The sequence below is a fragment of the Oncorhynchus keta genome, chromosome 23 (genome assembly GCF_023373465.1).
Source record: "Oncorhynchus keta strain PuntledgeMale-10-30-2019 chromosome 23, Oket_V2, whole genome shotgun sequence".
Lineage (NCBI taxonomy): Eukaryota > Metazoa > Chordata > Actinopteri > Salmoniformes > Salmonidae > Oncorhynchus > Oncorhynchus keta.
Genome location: NC_068443.1, coordinates 40,963,884 through 40,980,110, shown reverse-complemented (window position 1 = coordinate 40,980,110; position 16,227 = coordinate 40,963,884). Strand labels below are relative to the sequence as shown.

General features: G+C 40.0%; 1 protein-coding gene across 5 annotated transcripts in view; it reads left to right on the top strand.

Moving 5' to 3' along the window:
• LOC118402333 (potassium channel subfamily T member 2-like) overlaps window positions 1–15,279 on the top strand; it is a 69,421-nt gene extending 54,142 nt beyond the window's left edge. For 3 of the 5 annotated variants that reach the window (XM_052477215.1, XM_035800461.2, XM_052477218.1), the window contains 8 exons: window positions 169–280; window positions 4,550–4,651; window positions 5,095–5,178; window positions 5,626–5,754; window positions 6,014–6,034; window positions 9,268–9,580; window positions 12,848–12,938; window positions 13,832–15,279. In XM_052477215.1, coding sequence (XP_052333175.1) covers window positions 169–280; window positions 4,550–4,651; window positions 5,095–5,178; window positions 5,626–5,754; window positions 6,014–6,034; window positions 9,268–9,580; window positions 12,848–12,938; window positions 13,832–13,946 — 967 coding nt within the window. In that variant the 3' untranslated portion in view covers window positions 13,947–15,279. The remainder of the gene's footprint in view (window positions 1–168; window positions 281–4,549; window positions 4,652–5,094; window positions 5,179–5,625; window positions 5,755–6,013; window positions 6,035–9,267; window positions 9,581–12,847; window positions 12,939–13,831) is intronic. The other 2 variants (XM_052477216.1, XM_052477217.1) reach the window with 1 other exon arrangement.
• The last annotated feature ends 948 nt before the right edge of the window (window positions 15,280–16,227 follow it).

Here is a 16,227-nt window from a genome sequence, read left to right as displayed (position 1 = left end):
CTAACAACCTGTTTTCTCTGTCATTATTGGGCATTGTGTGTAGATTTATGAAGAAAAACATGAATGTAATACATTTTAGAATAAGGCTGTAACGTAACAAAATGTGGAAAATGGAAGGGGTCAGAATACATTCCGAATGCACTGTATATTGTGTTTCTTCTCACACAGGTTGTTTTCCAGTCTCAGTATCATCACGGAGCTAACCCACCCGGCCAACATGAGGTTTATGCAATTCAGAGCTAAGGACTGGTACTCTCTGGCTCTCTCTAAACTGGAGAAGGTAAAATCGTCACTGAATGTACACAAACTGTACTTCAAGGCCGGGATATAGAGCAACACACTGGACAAAGCACATTTTAAAACCCCTATAGGTCTTAGCCCTTAGATTGCCATATATACTATGCTAACATACAGTACCAGTCAAAAGTTTGGACACACCTACTCATTTAAGGGTTTTTCTTTATTTTCACTATTTTCTACATTGTAGAATAATAGTGAAGACATCAAAACTATGTAATAACATAAATGGAATCATATAGTAACCAAAAGTGTTAAACAAATTAAATTATATTTTATATTTGAGATTCTTCAAAGTACCGATCCTTTGCCTTGATGACAGCTTTGCAAACTCTTGGCAGTCTCTCAACCAGCTTCACCTGGAATGCTTTTCCAACAGTCTTGAACAGATCCCACATACAGTATGTTGAGCACTTGTTGGCTGCTTTTCATTCATTCTGTGGTCCAACTCGTCACAAACCATCTCAATTGGGTTGAGGTCGGGTGATTGTTGGAGGCAAGGTCATCTGATGCAGCACTCCATCACTCTCCTATTTGGTCTAATAGCCCTTACACAGCCTGGAGGTGTGTTGGGTCATTGTCCTGTTGAAAAACAAATGATCGTCCCACAAAGCGCAAACTAGATGGGTCTGCATATCGCTGCAGAATTCTGTGGTAGCCATGCTGGTTAAGTGTGCCTTGAATTCTAAATAAATCGCAGACAGTGTCACCAGCGAAGCACCATCACACCTCCTCCATGCCTCATGGTGGGAAGCACACATGTGGAAATCATCCGTCCACCTACTCTGAGTCTCACAAAGACATGGCGGTTGGAACCAAAAATCTCGAATTTGGACTCATCAGACCAAAGGACAGAGAAACTATTGTTTATTTTCTTGGTCTTTTACAAGATAGGGCTATCTACTGTATACCACCAATATCTTGTCACAACACAACTGATTGGCTCAAATGCATTAAATTGAGAATGTCAAGAGTGTGCAAAGCTATCATCAAGGCAAAGGGTGGCTACTTTGAAGAATCTAAAATCTAAAATATTTTTTGATTTGTTTATCACTTTTTTGGGTACTACATGATTCCATATGTGTTATTTCCTAGTTCTGACGTCTTCACTATTATTCTACAATATAGAAAAGAGTAAAAATAAAGAAAAACCCTTGAATGAGTAGGTGTGACCGAACTTTTGCCTGGTACTGCATGAAATTGTTTAAAGATGGTAATAAAGTGTATAATTTAGCCATTTGATTTTGAATTTTAGAACCCCTGTAGGCATATATATATTTTTTTATAAATATTTGATGAAACGTTGAATTTTGGCCTTTACAGCTATAGGCTAATCCATATAAACGCATTAATTAAATAACACATTCTTTAATGGCAACACAGACAGGCAAAAATGTGTTATAAGGAACAAGGTTTTGGAGTGTCTGGGGAAAAAAAATTGACACATTTTTGGTCACGTTATTTTTTGTACATTTTACCACCGATGCACTTTTTGCCATTTTTACGGCCCTGTACTTGGTTACCTTCAGACGATGAAATGGTGACGTCAGTGATCTTCAGGTCGGAAAGCCGGAACATTAGAAAGAGACCAGAGTTCCCGACTTGGAATTCCGAGTTGGATGACCGTTCAAAACCATTTTTTCCAGTCTGAGCTCGTTGTCTCGAGCGCACTGAAGTTTGAAGTCAGAGATTTTCAAGTTCCCATTTCCCAGTTGTTTAGAACACAACATATGTCCTGGACATTGGTGGAGATCGCATTCATGCTGCAGATGTCAGCCCAACCGTAAAGTAGAAGCTCGTTGTCGTCTGTTCAGTGTGCTGCTCTATATCACGCATTGGATTGTATAGATATTTTTTTTACTAATTATTTCTTCAAACTATTGTGTGCAGATGTCTGTAGCTCTATAAATTCAACGTTTACACCAATGTCTTGTTGTCTCCAGCAGCAAAGGCTACTCACATTGAGTCGTCTTCAAAGCAAAGGAACAGATGGTTATACATAATTATGCAAAGATTGGACAATAGCCTACATACAGTACAAACATATTGCGTTTCCATTTCCAAAGATACTGGTAATAAACCCAAGAGACAGCCACCTCCCAATTATTGTCACCATTGATGAGAAAAACATACTGTATAACATGAATAATACAAATACTCAGCTTTTGTATTCAAAAAAATTGTTTAATTATGTTATTTTATACTAATACAACTGCCTTTTTCTAAAATAATTGATGTGATTGGAAAACACATTGGGAGGGATCTTAGGCCATTCCTCGATACAGAATCTTTCCATATCCGAGATATCCTTTGATCTGAGCTTATGGATTCCACTTCAATTCAAACCACATGTTTTCAATGGGGTTTGAGATTGCCATTGCAAAAGATTGATTTTGTGGTCAATAACCATTAATTTTTTTATTTTGATGTGTGCTTAGGGTTATTGTTTTTCTGGAAGATCCACTTGCGGCCAAGTTACACGTGACCAGTGGAAGCAAAACAGCCCCATATCATAAGATTCGCGACCATATTTTACAGTATGAGGTTATTGTCTGCATATCCATTTTTCACTGGTGTGCATGGACAAAGAGCTAAACATTGTGTCATCTGACCATAGCACCGGGTACAATCCAAGTGCAAATGTAATTTAGCCTCCTCCAGGCTGGTTGATTGCTCTCAATAAAGGCTTTTTTTCTGGCAACCCTTCCAATGAGCCTATTGGCATGGAGGTGGTGTCTAATTGATTTTTCTTTGCCTCCCAAACCATCTTCCTTACTGTGCGTGGGGACTAAATACACTTGTGTCCAATACCAGGCAAGTTTACCAACGTTCCAGTGGTTATACATGTCTTAATTGTTGCTCTAATAATAGTATGTGTTTTTGTTTTTTTGCAGTTGTTTTGTACCCAATGCCTGAATTATGAAGATCAACAAAAAAAATCTCTTCCTTGTGAGTTCTGCAACCTTTTCCGATAGTGATGGATGACAAATGGATTCGACATGTGTCTTACCTAGAGCTGTTACAGTGACCATATTACCAACACACCAGCAGTCACGAGTCCTGACTGCAGTCACGTGTCACAGTAACTATGCTTATCCAAAACAGCGCTCTGATGCCGCTGATGGTCAAAGACTACCAGGGTATGAGTTATAATACCCATAAAACCTAGCGGTCAAACAGAGAAATGGTTCTAATCGGGTTTTTTCACCATTCATTTTTCCCATGAGGGTTTTTAGAAACACTTAAAATAAAGGCTGTTTCATGTAGGCTTACCCCGGTGTGACGTTTTGATAACCGTGTAAATCTCTTGATGACAAGGTGACTTTTATAGGCTACATGTTCGAAATGTCTGCATCAGTAGGTTGCAGGCTATGCATGGAAGCCCAGAGATGCTAAAGGTGTTTATGTTAATTAACGTAAATTACCTACATGTGTTTATATTAATTAATGGTCAATTACCGCGGAACCGGCAGTTATTTGCAAGACCAGCTGACACAAATTCTCTGTTGGCTTTAAATGACTTGTTAAACTAAATATTTTTCTCTGAGCAATTGTATTAGTATAAAATAATCTAATGTTCAAAGTTTTTTTTGAACATATAATATAGCTCAGTATTTGTATTGTTTCTTTTATACGGTCTTTATCAATGGTGGCAATCATTTTGAAGGTGACTATGACCGGTGTCGTTTCCAATGGGAGCAAATGAAGCATAGTGGGCAGAACAAACAAAGATGTGGGCAGAGCCGAAGCACAGGCTAACGAGATTCAAGTTAATGAGATCCTATTGGCATGTATTTCCATATTTCCGTTAGGGAATGCCTAATCTGTGAAGTGTGCATGTGCGATAACAATCTGCCCTTGCACTGCTTCTAAACAATGGCATTTTATGAAACTGGGTATACAAAGCTTTGTGCACTCTGTTGATAATATACTCTTGTTTTGGTAACAAAAAACTGTATTGAGATCGACATTTTCATTGATGACAAAATGTTGGCCGTGTTTAATCTAGCTCCATCTTCTCCCACTTCCCACCACTCGACTTCCTCTCATCACCATATTTGGCGGTGAGAAGAAGTTCTGAATGGATGCTACAGATTTTTCACCCTGTGATGCTGTCCTAACATCAGTTTGTTGGTCTTCTGTGTCCCTGACTGGTATACAGTATGTCTATGGGAGCAGAAAGAGCTTTGTGATTCCATCATGTATTAAAGCACTCTACAAATATGTATTAATATGACGTATTACTTATCAGAAAGAGCGGGAGAAAGGCTCCAACCTGGCTTTCATGTTCCGCCTGCCATTTGCTGCCGGGAGGGTCTTCAGTATCGGCATGCTGGACACTCTCCTCTATCAGGTAACCAGGCGGTAATAACCTGTACTGTACTGCAGCAGAGAGCATAGGAATGCTATTGGAATGTATACTCGCTGTTGAGGTAGCTACCTAATTAGAGGTTTATGGTACTGTATACAGAGGCTAATCTCTTTAATTAGCCCACAGAGGCTAATTAAAACAAGGTTATCTCTGTGGCAGAGACTGGTTTTGCTGAAGGGCATGTACTGGAGCGATTTATAGTTATTTATTGTCCAAAAATGTACCAACCAGATATTTACTTTTAAACCCCTTAATTTAATGGAACATACAATGTGTTCATATGTATCCCGGTGTTCATAGGCTATAATGCTCGTTGAATTGATCATAAATGCCCCTGTTTATTAAATGACTGTGCACAAAAACACTCTTTGACATAATTTCCTTTCCATAACTTTTCTTCTGTTTGTCTTGGTCTGCTTTCCCAGTCGTTTGTCAAAGACTATATTATCTCCATCACCAGGCTGCTGCTTGGCCTGGACACCACCCCGGGCTCTGGCTTCCTCTGCTCTGTGAGTTACTCTCTGTCGGGGTTCCCCTCAATAGTCTAAAGTATCTTCCTTCTCATTCCAGATGATAGGCAAAAAGGCAAGGATTTTCTTGGTTCATCCCAATAGTATAATGCGACTTCCTCTCCTTATGTCAGATGGAAGGAAAGAAGTAAGGAGGCTTCTGTAGACTATTTTAAGATGCACCCGTTGTACAGTAGTCCTATGTGTGACAACACAGCAGCTAAGATCTGAGAATATACTCAGTAAACTGCCTAAGTGCATGCTTCCTTTGTCCGTCCGCATCCTTATATTGACAGGTAAAGTGACTCCAGTCGGTGTACTTCTCATGGTTATAGTGTAATGCACAGTGTTTCTGGAATCTAGATGAAATATGTTGCTGCTGCAAGGAATGTGTTTTTCCTGTATAGAGAAATGGCATTTAGAAATGACCTCCTCCTCACCTTTTAGATGCAGATCTCCGAGGATGACCTTTGGATCCAGACGTATGGAAGGCTCTATCAGAAACTGTGTTCCACCGTCGGTGACATTCCCATCGGCATCTACAGGACAGAATCCCAGATGGCTGATTCCTCCGAGGTGCCCTCTAGATGTTCTAATAATGTTATATCATTTGTTTGGCCGTAAAAATGCCCGTTTAGGTTGAATGTTTTGAGTTAATTACATATTACAGCGACATTGGTTTTCGTGTCATTATGGTTCATTGAAGTGTGTGTTTTTCTTCATTTGTTACGCGACATGTTTAGTGTTTGCATGGTTTCATGATTATTTAAGCACCTTACAACACAGTAAGAGTCATTGATATTATTCCTCTTTCCTTTTTTTATTTCCCCATAAGCAATGCGAGCCATACTCCCAAGTAAGTTCCGTGAAAACCAATTAATATTCAAGCTGACATATGGAATTGTTTTAAGATGGTCATACCATGGATCATTTAAGTATTTGATTTTTTTATTTTAGTTCCCCTTCAGGGATTAAAACATAATACAAATAAATGTTTTTGATAAAATATTGAATTTGGCCTTTAGTTCCAAATCCCATGGCAACGTATTTAATAACGCATTCATAAATGGCAAAAATAACTCTCGGAGATACAGTTGAAGTCAGAAGTTTACATACACTTAGGTTGGAGTCATTGAAACTCATTTTTTCAACCACTCCACAAATGTCTTGTTAACAAACTATAGTTTTGGCAAGTCAGTTAGAACATCTACCTTGTGCATGACACAAGTCATTTTTCCAACAATTGTTTACAGACAGATTATTTAACTTATAATTCACTCTATTACAATTCCAGTGGGTCAGAAGTTTACATACACTAAGTTGACTGTGCCTTTCAAAGAGCTTGGGAAATTCCAGAAAATGATGTCATGGCTTTAGAAGCTTCTGAAAGGCTAATTGACCTCATTTGAGTCAATTGGAGGTGTAACTGTGGATGTATTTCAAGGCCTACCTTCAAACTTAGTGACTCTTTGATTAACATCATGGGAAAATCCAAAGAAATCAGCCAAGAACTCAGAAAATAAATTGTCGACCTCCACAAGTCTGGATCATCCTTGGGAGCAATTTCCAAATGCCTGAAGGTACCACGTTCATCTGTACAAACAATAGTACGGAAGTATAAACACCATGGGACCATGCAGCCGTCATACCGCTCAGGAAGGAGACACGTTCTGTCTCCTAGAGATGAACGTACTTTGGTGTGAAAAGGGTAAAATCAATCCTAGAACAACAGCAAAGGACCTTGTGAAGATGCTGGAGGAAACAGGTACAAAAGTATCTATATCCACAGTACAAACGAGTCCTATGTCGGCATAACTTGAAAGGCCGCTCAGCAAGGAAGAAGCCACTTCTCCAAAGCCGCCATAAAAAAGCCAGACTACAGTTTGCAACTGCACATGGGGACAAAGATCGAAATGAACGAAATTTACTCTGGTCTGATTAAACAAAAATTGAACTGTTTGGCCATAATGACCATCATTTTGTTTGGAGGAAAAAGGGGGAGGCTTGCAAGCCGATGAAAACCACCCCAACCGTGAAGCACGGAGGTGGCAACGTCATGTTGTGGGGGGGGTGCTTTGCTGCAGGAGGGACTGGTGCACTTCACAAAATAGATGGCATCATGAGGTAGGAAAATTATGTGGATATATTGAAGCAGCATCTCAAGGAAATTAAAGCTTGGTCGCAAATGGCTCTTCCAAATGGACAATGACCCCAAGCATACTTCCAAAGTTGTGGCAAAATGGCTTAATGCAACAAAGTCAAGGTATTGGAGTGGCCATTACAAAGCCCTGACCTCAACCCTCTAGAAAAATGTGTGGGCAGAACTGAAAAAGCATGTGCGAGCAGGGAGGCCTACAAACCTCTCAGTAACACCAGCTCTGTCAGGAGGATTGGGCCACAGTTTGTTCACCCAACTTGTGGACATCTACCCGAAACGTTTGACCCAAGTTAAACAATTTAAAGGCAATGCTACCAAATACTAATTGAGTGTAAGTAAACTTCTGACCCACTGGGAATGTGATGAAAGAAATAAAAGCTGAAATAAATCATTCTCTCCACTATTATTCTGACATTTCACATTCTTAAAATAAAGTGGTGATCCTAACTGACCTAAAACGGAAATTTTTACTAGGATTTTAAATTTCAGGAATTGTGAAAAATCGATTTTAAATGTATTTGTCTAAAGTGTATGTAAACTTCCGACTTCAACTGTATAAGAAAGCTCAGGAAATGTTATAGTTTTTTTTTTTTACACATTTTTAACCCAATGTTTTTGGTAGGTACAAAACTAACCTCTATACTTCCATTTATTTTTTTAAACTGGTACCGGTTATCTTCAGACGACTCTCACAAACGGGACTCATCTTTCCATAGAGTAGTCAAATTAGTTTTTAGGCCAAACCGTTTTCATGAGAACACCGATTTTCGGGATGTCTCATGGTCTGATAAACAGTGCTGCAGCACGGGCACCTCACACTGCAGATGCGGAAGGCTGGCACGGCGGTGGATGCGGTGGACTGAGACGCAGCCCATGCAAAACAATATTAGATAATGGGAACCTGAGTGAACAAATAGCACAACAATGACATTTATTTACATACTCATAAACAAATGCCCCCGTGTGAAAAAGTACACTCAATAACTGGTTGAGCCACCTTTAGCTACAATTGCTCAAACCAAACACTTCCTGTAGTTGTTGATCATTCTCACCACGCTCTTGAAGGAATTTTGTCCCAGTCTTCAAAAAAGAAAAGACTCAAATATTTCAAGACACTCTGAGTAGATCATTTAAAACCCCTTTATTCATAGGCTACTTGGCTAATATTTGTCCAGGATACAAATATGCACTTCTGTGAAGCTGCTAAACCAGCCTTGATTAAAGGGGAGGGTAGGTTGTTCTTGTTTTTTAATCTAATGAAATGAAATGGGAGGAAGCAAATAATCATCTCGTTCCATGGGCATCCCGGCTGGATAGGCTGTGCTGCCGCTCTAAAAAATCAGTTAAGACCTGCTTTTGGGGGGTCTTGACATTTTCCTTTAGTGTTGCATGAAGTTGTAACTTTTGCGCTTGATTTTAAGGAGACACCTCAAATATTAACCACCCCTCCCACCTCAGTGCAAGCGAACAGTTGATGTTAGACAGCTCAATTGACTAACCTGGTATAAGGGGTGTAAAATTCTAGCGTGCCAGTTCTTACATGAAGAAATTGCAAACTAGCGTGCATTTGACTCTTGCGCCTCTTTAGCATCAGCCAAAAATAGAGCCCTAAATCTCATTTTAGTGCAGATGAAGTTGGATTTCCTCTGCTGTAATATGTCTTGGTTAAATTGTGCTTGACAAACGTGGTGAGACTTGCCACTGGTGGTAATGTCAGTAACAAATCATTGTCAAAAATAAAATTAAAATAAAAAACACATTCTCTGGCCTCGCTCTTGATCATTTGTGAAACTTTTTGGGCATCAATTTAACTCCATATTTCTGTGTGTTTTAATTGGCTTTGTTCTGGTCATTTCATTTTACCCTGTTTCACCATGGACATACTATGGACTTCATGAATTGATATGGCATTGTGTTTCGATTGTACTCAGTCACAGCTCTCGATATGTGTCGAGGACTTTGACGACGCCAAGGAGCAGACCGACATAGAGCTTCCCCCTGTGGCCGGAGGGCTCCACCGCAGCTCCACCTCCAGCGACCCATCGGATGGGAAGGCCCCCCTCCTGAGGAGGAAGAGCATGCAGTGGGCACGAAAGCTGAGCTGGAGAGGCCCACGGGGAAACCAGAGGGGGGCTCAGAGGGGGGCCCAGCAGGGTCTGAGGGCCAGACGCTCGGAGAGACAGGAGCTGGCTGAGCTGGTCAACAACCGAATGAAGAGTCTGGGACTCTCTGCCACGGCTTATGGTGAGAGACCACACCTGGGGAGGGATGTTTTTGGGGGATTGCTAGTTGGATTTCCAAGACCTGGAATAGAAGGCAAAATACGTTATGTGTTTGAAACATGAGACTCAGGCTTAGTTGATTAATGGATGGATGGACGACAGAGATGATTGTCAGTCAACACACTGACAAAAACGGACAACGATGAATGCATATAATTGAACACATATTCACACGTCTCAGTTTTGTCCGTTTTTGTCTGTCAAAAGTTACATTCTAGTTAACTATTTGCATTTGTGCGAAAGGCAGACATTATGAGGTTTTAAAGAACAATCATCTCCATTGTCCATCATTCGTCCATCTCCATTGTCCATCATCCATCACTGGGTGTCCATATTTAAACTTCTCAAAATCAGCCAATTAGAATTGATGACGTGATAGAACGCTACATTTGAGCTTTTCCCATGAGATTGATTGATTTAATTGACCATTTCAAAACACAATGCAGCCAGAAATGTATAATAAAATGTGTTGAGCAAAAGTTTTTAAAAGTATATTTACATTGTGGTCCTCTTCAGCACATTGAACATTTTACACATTCATAGTTAAATGCTGATCTGTAGTAAACATCACCTGGTCAAAAGAATTCAACAACTGTGCAAAGACCAAAACAATAACAGATTGAAATAGTCCACCAGATGGCAGTGGTTGCACTCCTTGGGAATAGCTCACAGAACTAATCATCCAGCGACCATCACTGTCCAAACCACGTCAGTCATGAGCTGAAATAAAAGATAAATGTTCCATACTGCACAAAAACATATTTCTCCCAAATGTTGTGCACAAATTTGTTTTACATCCCTGTTAGTGACAATTTCTCCTTTGCCAAAATAATTCATCCACCTGACAGGTGTGGCATACTGTATCGATAAACTGATTAAACAGCATGATCATTACACAGGTGCACCTTGTGCTGGGGACAATAGGTCACTCTAAAACATAATGCAACAGATGTGCAATTAGCATGCTGACTGCAGGAAAGTCCACTGCGTGCTCGTCATTCTCACCAGGGTCTTGACCTTATTGGCAGGCTGGAGAAGTGTGCTCTTCACAGATAATCCCTGTTTTAACTGTAGATGGCAGACAGCGTAGCATGTTTTCACGTCATGTTGGCAAGCAGTTTATTTAAGTGAACATTGTGAACAGAGTACCCCATTGTGGCAGTGGGGTTAAGGTATGGGCAGGCATAAGCTACAGACAATGAACACAATTGCATTTTATTGATGGCAATTTGAATGCACAGATATACCGTGATGAGATCCCGAGGCCCATTGTCGAGCTGCATGAGGCAAATGGTGGTCACACCAGATACTGACTGGTTTTCTGATCCATGCCCCCGATCCACGGCCCTATTTTAAAAGGTGTCTGTGACCAACAGATACATATCTGTATTCCCAGTCATGTGAAATCCATAGATACATATATTTCAATTGACAGATTTCAATATATGAATTGTTGCTCAGTAAAATCTTTGAAATTGTTGCATGTTGCGTTTATATTTTTGTTCAGTGTATAACAAAATTACCTGGCACACTTAGCCCTATGCTAACACAATATCAGCTGGCCACGATTATTTCCTGTATCAAATTCCGTATCAGTCAATCAAAGATCTTAAACTTTATATCCATCAAACAATGGCACGTGGTGGGAAAAGTACCCAATTGTCATATTTGAGTAAAGTAAAGATACTGTAAAAGTATTTGGTTTTAAATATACTGAAGTATCAAAATTAAATGTCATTGCTAAAATATACTTAATTATTAAAAGTAAAAGTATAAATAATTTCAAATTCCTTATAATAAGCAAACCAGAGGGCACCATTTAAAAAAAAAAATGTTTTGACGATAGCCAGAGGCACACTCCATCACTCAGACATAATTGACAAACAAAGCATTTGTGTTTAGGGAGTCCTTAAATCTGAGGCAGTAAATCAAATCAAATCAAATGTTATTTGTCACATACACATGGTTAGCAGATGTTAATGCGAGTGTAGCGAAATGCTTGTGCTTCTAGTTCCGACAATGCAGTAATAACTAACAAGTAATCTAGCTAACAATTCCAAAACTACTACCTTATAGACACAAGTGTAAGGGGATAAAGAATATGTACATAAAGATATATGAATGATTGATGGTACAGAGCGGCATAGGCAAGATACAGTAGATGGTATTGAGTGCAGTATATACATATGAGATGAGTATGTAAACAAGGTGGCATAGTTAAAGTGGCTAGTGATACATGTATTACATAAGGATGCAGTAGATGATATAGAGTACAGTATATACGTATACATATGAGATGAATAATGTAGGGTATGTAAACATTATATTAGGTAGCATTGTTTAAAGTGGCTAGTGATATATTTTACATAATTTCCCATCAATTCCCATTCTTAAAGTGGCTGGAGTTGAGTTAGTGTGTTGGCAGCAGCCACTCAATGTTAGTGGTGGCCGTTTAACAGTCTGATGGCTTTGAGATAGAAGCTGTTTTTCAGTCTCTCGGTCCCGGCTTTGATGCACCTGTACTGACCTCGCCTTCTGGATGATAGTGGGGTGAACAGGCAGTGGCTCGGGTGGTTGTTGTCCTTGATGATCTTTATGGCCTTCCTGTGACATCGGGTGGTGTAGGTGTCCTGGAGGGCAGGTAGTTTGCCCCCGGTGATGCGTTGTGCAGACCTCACTACCCTCTGGAGAGCCTTGCGGTTGTAGGGATGACCAGGGATATTCTCTTGAGAAGTGTGTGAATTGGACCCTTTTCCTGTCCTGCTAAGCATTCGAAATGTAACACGTACTTTTGAGTGTCAGGGAAAACTTATGGAGTAAAACGTACATTATTTTATTTAGGAATGTCGTGAAGTAAAAGTTGTCAAAAATATAAATAGTAAAGTACAGACTACTTCGTAAGTAGTACTTTAAATACTTTACACCACTGCTTACATTAGGTCAACTTGGCCAACAGAGGGATATTTTAAACCTCAAAATTCAAGGTTTACCTTTGTTGACTAGGCTACCAGCTGGACGTGCTAGCATAGGGCTATGTGTGCCAGGCTAGCTCATGGGAAAAGCGAACATGTAGCATTCTATCGTGTTCAACTACGTCGACAATTCTAATTGGCTGATGCAAATTTTGAGATGGATCAAAAGTTTACGTTTAAACCTTATCAAGAGTTCACAAGTATGAACAGGACCTATGATCACCAGGGCCTATGATTGCTGTGTTTTCCTATTCTAGATGACATGAGCGAGAACCAGAGCACTCATTCCCACACATATGTGTTGATCAACCCATCTCCTGACACCAAACTGGAACTGAATGACATAGTGTAAGTATGGCAGTAAGTAGTTAAGTATGGGCTAAAGACACACCCAAACAGTTGACGATGTGCGGACGAAAGCATGAAACACCGAGAATCTCACTGCCAATAGGTACTTATCACAGTGGAAGGCCATTCCTTCTCTTGCTAGAACAAAAGTTGTACCTGCTGCGTGACGACCCCGTAACAACGAACCTACCATTTAAGAAAAAGAAAAAGAGGGCATTTTCTCCGTACATCCACGTATGAGCCAGTCACACTTCATATGCAATGTAGGCTATGGGATGGTAGCACAACACTAAATACTTCCTCCAAGCTAGCTAACCACTGTAGCTAGCATTGACATAATAATTCAATCACAATGGATAAGCTACTTCCATGAAACAGCTGCCAGTGTTAGCTCCCGAGTTAGTGCAGTGTCCTTAGCTAGCTAGCAATGGATGTGCTAGCTAAACATTTGGCTATGGGCTGGTACTGACAGTATGGGATCATAGAGAGGTAATGAAATTGTTTCTTCGTCATCTTGCTATCTAGCTGTGGCCATCTTGCTAGTATCAAATAAGGGCTTTCTAGAAACATTAGCGCAGATAGCTTGGAAGCTAGACATTAAGACATACGCACGGATATGCATTGCTAAACAACGCTACTTCCACCTTCTGGTTTATTTTAACAAGGCTGAGTGGCTGACGACTTCCAAGGTCTTCCAAGGAGTTTGACTGCCGACACTCTGTTCAATGTTCTAATGGTGTGTCAGAGCTTAAACCAGATCATAAAAGTCGAAAAAAATCAAGAATGTCTCCTACTCGATATTACTCCCATTTCCATATTATTCTGTGGATAGACAAATGTTTGGAAATATCAAACCACTCCGAGTGAGAGGAATTCTCCATCCTATTTTACAGGTATATCATCCGTTCAGATCCCGTGGGGTATGTCCCTAAGGCTGGTGACAGCAGGGAGAGTCTGGGAAGCAACACCTGTCTTGGGGAGCACACCAAGACAGAGTCTTCTTTTTGATCCATACCTACACACAACCTGCCTTTACAGTAGTATTGGGTGGTTAAAGGGATAATTCATTTTTTTTGCACTGCTACATCCTTGCCGGGAGATTCTGGACGTTAAATTAGAAAATAATAATAATAAAACTAGCTAAATAACCAACTAATGTAAAACGGTTAGGATGAAATGACAACATTGAAAATGAGCTAAAACCTCAACAAAGTGAACCATCCCTTTAATGCCATAATTATGTTATGTGCTACAATTCATATTGCATTGCGCAGAGCATGGGGTGGTGCAAATCAATATAATCTTGGAATGTATCATCCCCATACTTTATCTACTTTTCAATTAACATAGATGTACGTGTGTCTTAAACTGTATCTCTCTCTTTCACAATGTGGCCTTTCCAGAGGATAAACTCAGTTTAGGAACTCAATGATTTTAAAGACACTCCATGGTCAAAACTCTTCTAGGAGAGCAGAGTCTCTGCTCATCTTCCAAATATGTCTGAAACCCTACCTCGTCAAATAGTATTTTAGTATGGTGTAATCCCACAGCATTCACACCCCCACCTCACCTCTCACCCCAAATATTCGTTGCCTTTCATGAAATAACCCTCACACTTGATCCCCTCCCCCCCATCCAAATAGCACTGACTTTGCTGATAGCTACTTTATTGAGAAACAATGTACTTAGTATGACTGAGAGGTGGGAAAATCACATATATCTAGCTTAAGATGAATGCACTAGCTGTATGTCACTCTGGATAAGAGCATCTGCTAAATTACTCAAATGTAAATTGTGGTATTTGTTTGCATGTTTGAGGGGGTGTGACTGAACTGTTTGGGTTGCTATGCAAAAATCTGTCCTCATAGTTTACAGTATAGAGCTCGCCAGCTTGTAGTCCTAAAAAAAACAACAGAAATGAGTAACCTCTGGTTCGTTCAACCATTGCTATGGCGGAAATGAATGGGGAAAGAATGGGGTTTCGGGATAAACGGCGGGGGAAAAGTCTGAGGTTAACACAGGCTTAGGAGATCTTATATACATTGTGTTCCAGAACAAAACGTATAAGATCTCTGTTTACCACCGACGTTATTTTGGCAGTTTATCAATTTAAAAAAAAAAACATTAAATTCCCCATAGGCTTTGCCCAACGAGCCATGGCAGAGTTAGTGCCTACAAAAAGACGCCACATTGCTCTATTGCTATTGCTCTCTATACCTCATGATATCATATTTACTGTTTATTTACTCATTTGTATAGTCCTGTGAATCATGCATTGTACTATACTCATCTGTTGAATGTTTGTCATTCATATTGACTGTCATAAATAATGGAATGCTTACTCTCATTCTCTTTGCACACTTTGAATGCAAATAGATTTCTGAACTTGTGGGGAACTCTTTCCTTCATTAGCTTTTAAGTTGATTTAGACTGGGATTTAATGCAAGGCATGTTGGTGCACGGCGCACTAACATACTTTTAAAGGAAATTATGGTCGAGACAAAATGCACAGTGTTTACCATGAATGCAATAGTACGATGGGGGAAATGCGGGGATAATGCCATTAAAAGGCGCATTATCGGCTGTATAGTGCACCACGCTTTGCATTAAAATACATATATATTTTTTTTTTTGACAGGGACAGTGCACATTACTCAACACGATTATCACGATGACGGAAGCCATAATAGTATTCAAAAGTAGGCCTACAGAGTGGCCATAGAAACAACTCATTTTCTGTGAATATATATACTGTCTTTTAGTTATTCTAGTCTGCAGGTGAGGAGTGTTTTTTGGACTCCGGTATCTCCTGGGTCTGTGATGTGGGTGGTGCCAAAGGCATGGACTACTGGAGATAAAGCTCTCTGTATTGGAGTGGGTGGGTGGTGGATATGAGAGAGAGAGCACACGTGTCTATCTGTGCGTGTGTGTGTGTGTGTGTGTGTGTGTGCGTGGCATTAGGCTTAAGAGCTCAGAGGAAGACAGTAGAAAATCCCTGAGGGAGGGAGATGGCAGACTGACAGCTTTACAATGCCCTCGGGAGAGGTATCTAAAGTAGGACTCACATTTATTAGACAGTATTGTACAGCTTAGTTGGTGTGATAAAATCACAACTGTCCAAACACAGACTGTATATGAAGTTGCAAATTGGAATTCTAGGTGACAGAAGCAGTCCTTGGCAATGGCTTGTGATATGTCATCTCTCAGCGACAAATACAATGGGGAAAATGTTGCATCCTTCCTAGGACCAATAGCATCCTCTGTAATTCATTATCTAGAACACCAAATA